At 35.9% G+C, this 12,933-nt stretch overlaps 1 protein-coding gene across 1 annotated transcript in view; it reads right to left on the reverse strand.

Moving 5' to 3' along the window:
* The window catches only part of AGL (amylo-alpha-1, 6-glucosidase, 4-alpha-glucanotransferase), a 79,507-nt gene extending 66,582 nt beyond the window's left edge, over positions 1-12,925 (reverse strand). The window contains exons 1-4 of the mRNA XM_004263072.4: positions 12,599-12,925; positions 11,913-12,062; positions 544-754; positions 63-229 (exon numbers count right to left, since the gene is read on the reverse strand). Of these exons, the coding sequence (XP_004263120.1) occupies positions 63-229; positions 544-754; positions 11,913-11,994 (460 nt within the window). The 5' untranslated portion in view covers positions 11,995-12,062; positions 12,599-12,925. The remainder of the gene's footprint in view (positions 1-62; positions 230-543; positions 755-11,912; positions 12,063-12,598) is intronic.
* Between the last annotated feature and the right edge of the window lie 8 nt (positions 12,926-12,933).

A 12,933-nucleotide genomic window follows, 5' to 3' on the forward strand; every position in this document is an offset into this window, starting at 1 on the left:
GTATCACAGAAGATAATTACATTTATTTTAAAGAAGAAGAAAAGAAAGAAAGCTGACATTACCTGATTCTTTTGCAACCCTAAGTCTGCTTTCCCATTCATCAAAGGGTCCCATACACTTGGATAAAAATGTCTGGAGAGTAACACAGTCCAAGGGTAACACATGATTATCAGCACCAACACGTAAAATAGGGTCCACAACTATGTAACCTCCACCACTTTTCTCATTTCTAAGGAAAAAACAAAAACTTCTCAATTAATGATAGGAAAAATAATTCTCATCTAATAGTCTGACTCTCTAATTGGAAAGTAAATTGTCCCATTTAAAAATATATTTCTAGGCACATAAAATCATTTAAAAAGTTGCAATAAAAGCTTACAATTACTTCCTAGAAACTGAAGGATCATATTCTATTTGCATCTCAGGAAAGCCCTGTAAAAATTGCACTGCCATGGTTCATATGGTAACTTTTTACAAGTTAGATAACTTCAAGTTACAGAATAAATTAACTTCTTTTTTTCACATACAGGACGCCTGACTTACCCTTGAAGGAAATAATACTGAAATGATCCAGCTTGTTGAAGATTAAGTTTACAGTACTTATCAGAATCATCTTCTCTTTCTGTTGGATTTTCCCATTCCAGGGAATGGAATTTTTCTCGATTAAATGCTTCTCCAGGAAATGGGTAATTTGTGTACACAGTAACTGCTTTTCCCTGTAAAGTTGGGCCTAATCGGAACTGTAGTTCAAACCCTAAACAAAAAGCACATTTTAATAAACTCATTGCAGGACTTAAGTTACCACATTAAAAAGATGTTTTATTTAAAGTATTATACAACGATGATTTCTCAACTATGTTTAAAAGAACTTCAAATATTTAATGCTGTTCTGGAACCACTTTGCATTTCAATTTAGCTTAATTTTGTATTTTAACATACAGTATACACCATAGAACTGTCTGCTCTGTACTGTCCCTCTCTTCTTCTCCTGGAAACTGATTCCTAGTCGCATGGCTACTTTGGGATATGACATGATTCCATTTCCCACGATTACCTCCGTTCCACTTCCTGAACTGGTCAGAGGTGGGCATCTACCTAGAGACTTTCACTGGTATTTTTCAAACTGCAGCAGAGAAAGTGAGTTTCTCTGTGGTATCAGAGTCTGTGATAGTACGTAAAAGTTGGGAGGTATCGTGGAACACTATCTTACCAGATAGAGCAAGCCAGTCTTCCCTGAGAGAAGTCAACCTCTAGAGAGGCAGAATTCAGATTTCTAACAGTTCTAGAGGCATTTGAGCCCCTGATTCCAGTTGTCCCTGATGTCTGCTCAACTCCAGAGATGTGGTAATAGAGGGTTAACAAGTGGCTGTGTGGAGCTGAGTGGGACAGGGGTAGGAGTGGTGAGGAACCCTGATTTGCAGTGTTTGCTGACTTCTGGAGGAAACAAGTCTCACCATGGTCCATCTCAAGCTACCAACATGGCATCACTGAACATGGAACTGGGAAGAGATATGCATGATCAGCTCTTGTGAGACAACGCCAGCAACTCCAGCATGCTACTGCCTCTAAACCTACTGTTCATGGTTTAGTTACTTAAGCCCTTCTTGGAATTCTGAAAGCCAAAACATTCTCACTTTTGCCTTAGTTAGGCTATTTCTTTTAAAATATATCTGAGATTTCTGTACTGTATTACAAGTATTTTGCCCTAAGAGGAAAAAAAGTTAACACATTACAGTTATAACTTTATTATGAAAGAAAAATTTTTATTGGTTCAAGGCCGACTTTAAACCTTGATTATAATTGTTAGGATGTGAAAATTCTGACTATAGTAAAGTCTATTAGAAATTCAGGCATATATATTTTAAACATGGGTGTAACATTTTAATTAATGATGGGTAATAATAACTGATGAAGGCAGGGAAATTTAGTTCTGCTGGTTATAATCTTTAAGCTTAAGGAACTTTTTGAGAAGAAAGAAGTATAGTAATATTTATACTTTTGATACTTATTAAACATCCAACAAAGTAATAAAAAATGACGTACTGAGCGCACATGATGTAATAAGGGACAAAAAAGACAATGATCTCTGCCCTTGTGAAGCTTGAGTTCTAATGGGGGAAGGCAGCCATTAAACAATGGACATGACAAATAAATAAGAAAAAGTAGTATGGCAGAAAGGGATAAATGCTAAGGGACAAAAATCAGAGCAGTTTAAGAAAAAGGAGGGAAAGGAGTGATGGTGAGGAGACAGTAGCAACTTTAAATAGGATGGTTATTGAGAAGTTGAAGGGCGTGAGAGAAGTGAGAGAGTTAGCCTTATGGCTCACCATGGCCATGGAGAGAAAGTGCTGACCAAGCACAGGAGACAGAGAGCACAAAGGACCTAGGATGGAAGCATGCCTGGTGGTTCCAGAAATAACAAGAAGGTCAGCATGGCTACACTGGAATAAGCTGTGGGAGTAATAGTAGGATATAAGGAAAGAAAGGTAACAGGGGAGCCAGATCATGCAGTCTTAAAGGTCATTGTAAGTATTTTGGCTTCTTCACTGACTGAAATGAGCCAGTGAACATTTTTAAGCAGGAGTGACATGACGTATCTTGTGTGTTAAAAATATCCTTCTGAAGATGTCTGCTTCTGATCATAATGGTACTGGACTTGCCCTCTGATGAAAAACTAAAAGAACTACATTAACAACTGTTCTCAAAAACAGGTAGAGAGGACTGTGATGCCTGAGAGAAGAATGATTTCTATGAACCTTCTAGTTATCAGACTAGGGGACCTTTTTGGACTGTGACACTGGGAGCAGGAATAGTAATCTCACTGAGTTGAGGAGACAGAGATTAGAGTTTCAGAGAGTGAAGAGACTGCAATTTTCAGGGCAGAGTATGACAAGAAGAGAGCTATGCAGAGACGGAGCTCCAGGCATTTACCTAGAGTCATCTTGAGTCTGCCTGAATACTAAACTGTACATGAGTAGAGTTTGACTACATAAGGCTGGGAAAAGAACAACTAGTGGGAACTGTAAATTGCACAATTCTCAGAGCTCACTCAGGCCTGGGATACATTACAATTTTTAAGCAGCCAGAGTTAAGAGACCTTTTTGAACACCTGTTGTATTCAAGAGAGTCATGTCTTAAGTAATAGGGTTAAAGTAGCCCTAGAGTAAAAATTACTATAAACCTATCCTATCAAAGCTTAAACACAAGCCTCAAAAGGATTAAGCTGATCCACAGATAATGTAAATGACTTCTAAAATAAAAACTTATCACTCCTTTAAAGCAAGACAACAAAATCCAGAGATAAAAACAGAACATTCACAATGTCCAGCATCCAAGAAAAAACTGCTAAACAGAAAGAGGAGGTGAGGGAGTTGACCACACAGATATCTGGAATAGGGCACTCCGCACAGAGGAAACAGAGACCTAAAGGACTGAGACTTCTGCTTCTGGCAAAGATGGAATAACAGGGATTGGATTTACCCCGCTCCCTGAAACTTAAAAGAAAGAAACCACCACCAAAAACAGAAAAACCAGACAAAGTATATGAAACAATGATTTTTCAAGACCCTGACATCAGGCAACAAAAGTCAGTGATCCCTGAGAGATGGAAAGTAAACAAGATGAGCCCTACAATTGCCCCTGCCTACTTACTAACTTGAAAGAGTTTCCAGGTTGGGGCACAGGGAGAAGGAACCCAGGCAGACCTCAACTGACTTCCTGTGTTGAGGAGACGGAACTAAGAATCTGTGGAGATGAAGGCAGCTAGAGTTTTCAGATGAGAGTTGTGGATAAGGAGGAGAAAGCTGCACAGAGAACTCCAGAGATCTGCCAAAGGTCTCCCTTGAGTATTCAGAAGAGTACTGATCAGTGCACGTCTCTGAGAAAAATACCTGAGACCAGGAACAGTGCTTGTTCTCACCAGCTAGACTGGGAGAACTCATAATTCATGAGGCACTGGGTAGAAAGTTCAGAAGGATCTTGCTTCAGTAGTGGGGAATAATGAGCCTTAGAAAGGGCATAGTTCTAGACTGGCTTAACAAATCATAAAAGTAAAACTCAAAAGACTATAATATTTCCAGAGCAAAGACCAAGAACATTTATAAGAATCCAAAAATACTCAGCACCCAACAAGATAAAATTAATAATGTCTGGCATCCAAACAAAGATTATGAGACATATGAAGAGGGAGGAAAACAAAACCCATAACAAGGAGAATAATCAATCCATGAAAACGGACCCAGGAGTGACACAGATGTTCAACTAGTAAACAAGGTAGGATTTCAGTTATCATAACTGCATTCCATATGTTCAAAAATTTAGGTCAAGACATGGAAAATACTGAAACAAAAGAAAAAGATCCAAATCAAACTTTTAGAGATTAAAACTACAATGTCTGAGATGACAAATACAGACAATGGATTTAATGGATGGTGAGACGTGGCAGAAAAAAAGCGAATTTCAAGACACAGGAATAGAAACTATGCAAAAAGAAACGAAGAGAGAAAAAAGAATCTAAAAATTTGAAAGAGCATCAGACAATTCAAGTGGCTTAACATAAAGAGTCCTCAAAGGAGAGAAGAAGGGAGACGTAAATTATTTGAAGAAATAATGGGTAAAAAATTCTCAAATTTGGTGAAAACAACAAACTTACAGATCCAAGAAGTTCAACAAATCCCCCACACAAGAAATATGAAGAAAATTACACCAAAGAACATCAAAATCAAATTGCTCAAAACCAGTGAAAATGAGAATATCTTATAAGCAGCCACAGAAGAAAAAAGACACAAGTATGTACAGAGGAACAAGGATAAGGATGACAGCAGATTTCTCATGGGAAACAATGCAAGCAAGAAGACAGTGGAGCAACATCTTTTTTTTTAACATCTTTATTGGAGTATAATTGCTTTACAATGGTGTTAGTTTCTGCTTTATAACAAAGTGATCAGTTATACATATACACATATCCCCATATCTCTTCCCTCTTGCATCTCCCTCCCTCTCACCCTCCCTATCCCACCCCTCTAAGTGGTCACAAAGCACAGTGCTATGCGGCTGCTTCCCACTAGCTATCTATCTTACATTTGGTAGCGTATATATGTCCATGCCACTCTCTCACTTTGTCCCAGCTTACCCTTCCCCCTCCCCATATCCTCAATTCCATTCTCTAGTAGGTCTGCGTCTTTATTCCCATCTTGCCCCTAGGTTCTTCATGACCTTTTTTTTTTTTTTTAGATTCCATATATATGTGTTAGCATACGGTATTTGTTTTTCTCTTTCTGACTTACTTCACTCTGTATGACAGATTCTAGGTCCATCCACCTCACTACAAATAACTCAATTTTGTTTCTTTTTATGGCTGAGTAATATTCCATTGTATATATGTGCCACATCTTCTTTATCCATTCATCTGCTGATGGACACTTAGGTTGTGGAGCAACATCTTTAAAAGTACTGAAAGATTAAAACTGTCAGCCTAGAATTCTATACCTGTTGAAAATATCTTTCAGAAACAAAGGTGATAAGAGCCAGGTTTTTCACTGTCAGAGAAAGATGTTACCAATAAGCAAGGGAGACAGCTACAATGAACCCTGCTGTGGTGATATGAATCAGAAATATGAGTGTGAACTGCTATTTATTTATATATAAAGAATGTCAGTTTGGTTCAAGGCAAATCCTGAAATAGAGAACACATAGATATATTTCAGTCATGTCTAAACTTGCTCTTTGATAGAAGTAAATCTCTCACAGTGATGTTTGACAGGTGGTAAATTCTACACCACAATATTAAACATTGGGTAAGATATTCTTTGTGAAGAAAAGATATCAGTATAAGACATTAAGAGAATGCTGGACTCTTCCAATTTATGCTAATCCAATGAAATACTTCTGTATTTGCCTAGAGAAATATGAATGCTGTTTTATATATTGCAATACATACAACATGAGGGAATGGAAGTTCTAGGCATTCCTGGAAAAAATTATAATTTAGTGATAAGTTCTGCTAACCATATTCCTGGATTGGACCAAAATATGGATATAAATTTATTCACAGTAAATGGATTTAGCAAGCAAGAAACAAATTATTCAAATGTAGTTATTAAGTAACTTTGCAAAAATTGAGGGACTCATTTTTACTTCCTACTTTTACTATACAGTTAAACTAATAATTTCTTTTCCAAGTAGCTACATGCACAAATTTTTCTATAAAGCAATTTGGCATAAACATACTAAGAATATTAATAAAGTTTAGATTTTTGGCTCAATAATTTCATAAAGACATTTATTTTCTGAGGAATTAACCGGTGATATAAATATAGATTATATATAAGGATGTTCATCACAGTTTATTATAATTAAATAAACTCACAACAAACTAAATATCTAATGATTGGAAATGATTAAATTATGGTACAAATTATGGTATTCTGTAAGCAGGAATAGTATAAAGCCACTATAAATCATATTATCAAGGGATATTTAATAACATGATTACTTTTACTGTTTTCTTATATTTTATGCATCTATATAGATCCTTTCAAATCCTTTCTGGAAAAAAGTATGACTGAAATGTGGCAGTAAGTAGGGAGGTGGAATTCACATACCATGACACTGTAAGCAGGTATCAAAATTGTTTAGATAGTATAAACCCAATTTTGTTTTGAAACAAAAAGCATAAATAAAGACTTTTTATACCTTTTTATAATTTATAAAAAGGTATAAAATTGGGAAACATTTTTATATTAGAGCTATAATTATGAAGAGATAGATTGAGAAGTAATTGCCCAAAGAATTAAAATGTGAAGTTTTAATACTTAAGTGACTGTGAGAACCATATTTATATTTGCAAGAATGATTAAATTTATTACAGAAGTAATGGTGTCATTTTGAACAGTACAAATATCAGAGATTAGCCATCTGAGCACAACTAAATAACCTGTCCCTTGTTCAGCTTATACAAATATTGTTTTTATAATTACACAAGGATTCAGAGAACTTGTAGAACAAAGGTTGAAACTCATCCAAAACCTCTAAAACAGTATTTGGATCAGTGGTCTGCCTTCAGAAAAAAAATGACAAGTAATCTCCAAATTTGAATATTTATTTATATAATATACGTGTATGATAATTTAATAGATCATGTAATTTATAAAACACAAAAATAAGAATAAGATGTAAATAAAATAAACAATATTTTAAATAATTAATTTTATTTACTAATTAATGGAACAAATCTTTTGGCTCTCACTGAAAGTTAATATTGGTAATATCTATCATGAAAGTAATGTGATTAAATAAATTTCATTAATTTTAAAAGTCTTGGTTTAATATTGTCTGATAAAGTAATTTAAAGATTCCAAGTCCTATTTATTTTGATACTTGATTTAATGACCTCAGATTTGAAAAAAATACGACATAAAGATACCCAAATCCCAATGGATAAAGTTCTTGGTAGGTATGTTTACTAGTCCATGACCTTAACTTTTCAATTCCATTCATCAGTTATGTAAATATTTTTGTTGAAATGTGGTAGTAAATATAAATATTTTCCTTGACATACATCAATTGCTTTTACAAGCTAAAGAGAAGATGTCCCATTTTATATATTGAAGAGATGATCTGAGAACCAACTGAAATTCTTTATTTGGTAGATTTCAAACAGATTAGAAAACTTTGTTATCAACTTTTAAAAGTGAGCAGATATTCATTTATATGGGTAAAATCATATGATGAAAGTGTTACTAAAAATACATATTCAAAATGCTCTCCCTGAAGCAAGGGTTGGCAAACTATACCCTCTTTCTGTAAATAAAGTTTTATTGGAACAGTCACACCATTTATTTATGTATTGTCTATGGCTGCTTTCATAGTACAATGGCAGAGCTGAGTAGCTGCAACAGAAAGCATATGGCCTGCAAAGCTGAAAATACTTGCTATCTGAACCTTTACAGGAAAAACATGTGTTGAACTCTGCTCTACAGCATCAATTCCCAACAAAAGCAGTTTACTTTCACACTCATGTTTACCTCAGAGTTAGATTGTGTTTATTTTTTCTGATAATATTTTCTAAGTATACTATAGAAAAAGCTGTGTGTCATTTCTGAAAAGGACAAAACTCAAACAGCAAATTTCAAACACTTTCTAACTCATCTTTAAGTTTGACAACCTCTTGAGGTAAAAGAGGCATGTACAGTTACACTACCTCTCATTACAAAGTATTGTAAAGATGCTACTATTTAAGATAATATAGCTTGTATATCTACTTAACCTGGTTTAGGTAAAAGTGTAATTCATGGCAACATAATGCAAGCAAACCAGTGCAGTATGACTGTCAACCTCTTCTAGACCTATAACCACCACTCTTTCCTCAGAATATATCTTTTTTATTATTAACGCATCTGACGTACAAACTGAGAGCATCAATATCAATTCATATATTAGCAAAATTTAATTACTTTAATTAAAATAGAATTTTTTTTTTTGGTAGTGTTGTGCAGCTTGTGGGCTGTTAGTTCCCCGACCAGGGATCGAACCCAGGCCCTTGGCAGTGAGAACACAGAGTCCTAACCCCTGGACCACCAGGAAATTCCCCTTAGTTGACTTTAAAAATCAAAAATAGATAGGTAGATACATAGACAGAAAGAAAGAAAGAGAGAAAAGAAAGAGAAATAAATCCTATTCTTTCTATATCCCAATAGACAGGTCAGTGCATACCCCCAAGGGTATATATATATATAGCCACTCTGTAGACCTCTAATCCATATCCCTGAAACTAAAATTTTTATATACAGTAAATGAAACATCAGAATACCTAGAGTGTATCAGCTTCCATAATTAATTGCTCGGTTTGCTAAAATTAGCTTAGCACAGCAGCACATGGTGTGTTTATCTTATTCCTCATACACAAGGAATACTTCACTCAGATTAGCCATTTCCCTCTTGCAGGCAATTAAACTGGCAAGACGAGTGATTAAACTATTACTGTAAACTAAGTTTTTCTACCCCATTCCCTCCACTCAATCTATATAAACTTGACTCCTAATCAAGGAATCTTTATAAATATTTTCTTTTAAAAAAATAGAAATTGTAATTTGACCAACCTATATAAAAAATGGAAGAATTCCAGGTTTAGGGAATAATGATTTTATTCATTATTTGCCACTAAAAGAGACAGGAAATACAGGGCCAGGCTATCATTTGGCTAGAAAAGAGAATCATGCAGTCTTGTACTCGTTAAATTAGAAGAGTCTGTAGAGATATTAGCCTTGAAAATGCACAGGAATCATTTCTCAGGGAAAAGTGAAAAGGAAGGCAAAATGAAGAAGGGCTTGGTGAAAGAACCAAAAATTGCCAGAGCTTTTCTTTACACCTAATTGGTCACCAAGTCTTATGAATTTTAAAATGTCTCATACTCTGTCCCTTTTTTTTCCAACCCTGATGTAGTTAAACCAGACATGTTTTTAAAATAGCCTTCTCCATGATTTCTTGTCTCCAATGTCCCTTCTCTTCATCTTTCACAGTATAATTGTCTTCTAAAATAATACAATGACATCATTACTGCACGAAAAAAATTCGACATGTTCTCATTTATATCATTTGGATGAATTTACTGGCTTTAACCAGAGTTACAGAGTCACCATATTCTTATTTTATAAACCCTTCAGAGTTCCCTCTTCAAATAGCCTGGCTAGCTTTAAATGGCACTTTAGTAATCAACCAGCAAGGATTTATTAGCTGTTGTACACTGCATTAGGTTTGTAATAATTTCTATCTTCACAGATCTTAAACTCCAGTTGGACACTATAAGCTTTTAGACACTGCTACATTCTTAAGCACTTAACTGTTCTATGCCCATTGAGTAATCAGAAATCAAGGAAAGGAGATAATAACAAATTAAGGAAAAGCTTCATGGAGTAGGTGGAATTTTAGCTGAAGGCTGAGAGGGAGGCAACACATAAAATGATAGTAAAGGGATTTAATAGATATACAGGAATCTGACAGGAGTGGAGGTGTAAGAACAGGCATGAGAAAAGCCACTGGGGAGGGAATTAACAAGGGAACTAGAAAGATATAGGACACCAATAATGAGGAACAATGAGATAAAATCTTGGCTAAGGAAGGCAGATTATAGACATTATAGAATGTCCTGGAAGCCAGGCAGAGGTGTTTAAATTTGACCTTATAAACACCAATTAATAAAAAGAGAAGAGATGGCATAAGAAGATTATTTCAGCATCCATATTCAGGCATATGGAAGAGACAGGCAGGCAAGAGGAGACATCTGGAAAGAAATTATAGGGCTTAAAAAAAGACTTCAGTTAAAGAGAAAAAATCATCAAAGAATAGTACAAAGTTTCTAGCCTTGGAAACTATGAAAATGGAAAAGTAAACAGGGAAGCTGAGAAGTAAAGAACATTTGAGAATTTTGAGATGGTTTTGGACATGTTAAATTTAAGCAAATCTGACTGGAGCTATCCTAAGGCTCTTCCATAGCATGATACTAGGATGAAGCCAAGAATCAATGGTGAGAATAGACAGCTATAGCGATCTAGCAATGCCTTATATCTATTTAGGGCTTTAAAGCCATTTATTATTCATTTTGAGCCTCAAAACTCAGGAAAGTAGAAAAGCAGAAATTAATACCTTCATATCACAAATAAATTAATGTTTAGAATTAATGTGACTTGCCCAAAGTCAAACAATTTGTTAGCAGCAGAGCCAGGAAAATTCTAGTTCCCTACTCTTGCCATTACACTCACTTGCTTCCAAGAAGCAAGCAAAGCTCAAGGCCTTTCTTCCAAAAGGAGTCATCAGTATGGAGGCAACAGCTGAGGCCATGAGAATGTATACTTCTTTGAGGGCAGGAGAACAGAAAAAGAAAGGATTCCTTGCAGATATACACAATTAAAATGTGGAAGAAGAGAGCTCAGCAAAAGACACCACCAAGTTGACAGGGATACTTAAGAGTGTAGGAAAAAAAATTAAAACCAGAAAACTGCAGAGTCAGGAAAGCCTAAGCACTCAGTGATCTTAAATGCTGAAGTTGGAAGAAGATAAAGATTTGGCATGGAGGAAACACATTTGATGGATGAAATTTTTTTTAAAAATTTAGCTCTTGAGAAATTCAGGGAAAAAAGAATTCTTCAAATGTTTACTACTATCAACATTCATTTGGTACAATAATAAAGGGGATTGTGTTTTATTTTTCATACATTAAACTTCTATTGACTACTTCACAAGTTATATTAACATAAATGAGTGTGAAATGCTTTTTTTAATGCTGAAAAATATAAAGTCTAAGAAAATAAAGCATCTATTTGATAAGTCTTATAGAAATATAATTTGATCTTTTAAATCACAGCTCAAATATATTTCAACACAACCTGATCAGTTATTTCACTTTTTCAGCAAAAAATATTTTCAGCTTTTTTACCTTCTCCATAGTTGAGAGGCTTTTGACAAACATAAATAATAGTTTACTTTTTGCTGTGATCTAGTTTACTAATTCAAATGTCTGGTAAAGGAAAAGAGCGAGAGCTATAAAAAAGCAAAACTACAGATATACCCAAAGTAAAATTACTTAAGCAATTTCCCAAGTTTTAATAGTAAATGCTAATGGAAATAATACGGTCAATCTTCCGATTATAAATGCAACTTCTGTCTTAAGTAGAAGTTAGAATGCAAAGTAAAGTGAACAATTTTATTCTCATTCTAACATGACAGATATAAATAAAACATTTTCAACTAAAATCCACTTTCATTAGTGATATTGTTTAGAACACAGCAACGTCTTCGCACAAATCGGGTTTAGAAAGGTCCTTGGAAATGATGTCTAAAAGTTAAAAGAAATTTTAACATGACTATGAATTAAAAATGTAAAAGACATAGAGCTAATCAAATGACTTACTACTGACCTTGTTCAAGTCTGAAGAGGGTCTTTTCCAGCTTTTCCATTTCGTTCAGAAGTAAAATCCTAATCTGTTTACTGTGTCCCATTTTGGCTTCTAGAGGATTTGAAATCTTTCAGAAGAATGAAAAGAACTCCGAAATCGAATGAGGTACCCCTACGAAACAAAAAAGGAATCAAGATAAAGAAAATAACTGTACCTTAGATTCTCTAAGGCTGACAGCCACACTTACATGTTCAAAATGTTTTAACCCTAGCAGAGCAACGAGAAAGAATGAATCTTATACATAAGATCAGAAAAAGCAAATTGATAGTTGTTTCCTCCCTTCGAGCACAACACCGAAGCAAAAATTACAGTTTAAAAAAATGAAGTATTTTTACATAATCAATACGTTTTGGAAAGCCTGGAGCTGGGTGGGGGGGGATGGGGTAAAATTCCCAGTCCCAAGCCAACCGGCTTCAAAGACTTTCATATGGCACTTCTGCTTACAAGAGATTAGCCTGCTCAAAGATAACAGGTGGGAGATCTCCCCATTCCCAAATTCGGGTCGGAAGCCACCAATGGGGAGATGAGAACAGAGGGAAGCAGTTGTTGTCCCTAGAATAGCTGCCGTGGACATAGAACGTACATACAGAGCTATAGATAGAAGGAACGCATTTCCCCGGGACGCCGGCGGCATTCCTAGCACTTACACCGAGCAAGTTATACGTGCCGCTTCTGGGACACTGCAGGGCCCGCGACTCTGCCGTTAAAACAGTCGGGGGAGGAGACGCAAAGGAAAGTTAAAGGGAAAAGGCAGGCTGCCCAGGCGCAGAAAGAAGCCGCCGACGAGGAGGGCCGGACGCCGTGAAGGGCAAAGGGAGGGGCGGCGGCAGCCGAGGCAGGGCCGAGGCCGCTGTGTGAGTGACAGAAAGCTTCTCCGTGACTCCGCCTCGCGCCGGTCCCCGAGGAGACCCTCGATCCCCACTGGGCCTCGAGAGCACACAGCCGGGGTGGGAGCTGACAAGTCCCTTCGCCCACTTCCGGG

This window comes from Orcinus orca, chromosome 1 (assembly GCF_937001465.1).
Source record: "Orcinus orca chromosome 1, mOrcOrc1.1, whole genome shotgun sequence".
Taxonomy (NCBI): Eukaryota; Metazoa; Chordata; class Mammalia; order Artiodactyla; family Delphinidae; genus Orcinus; species Orcinus orca.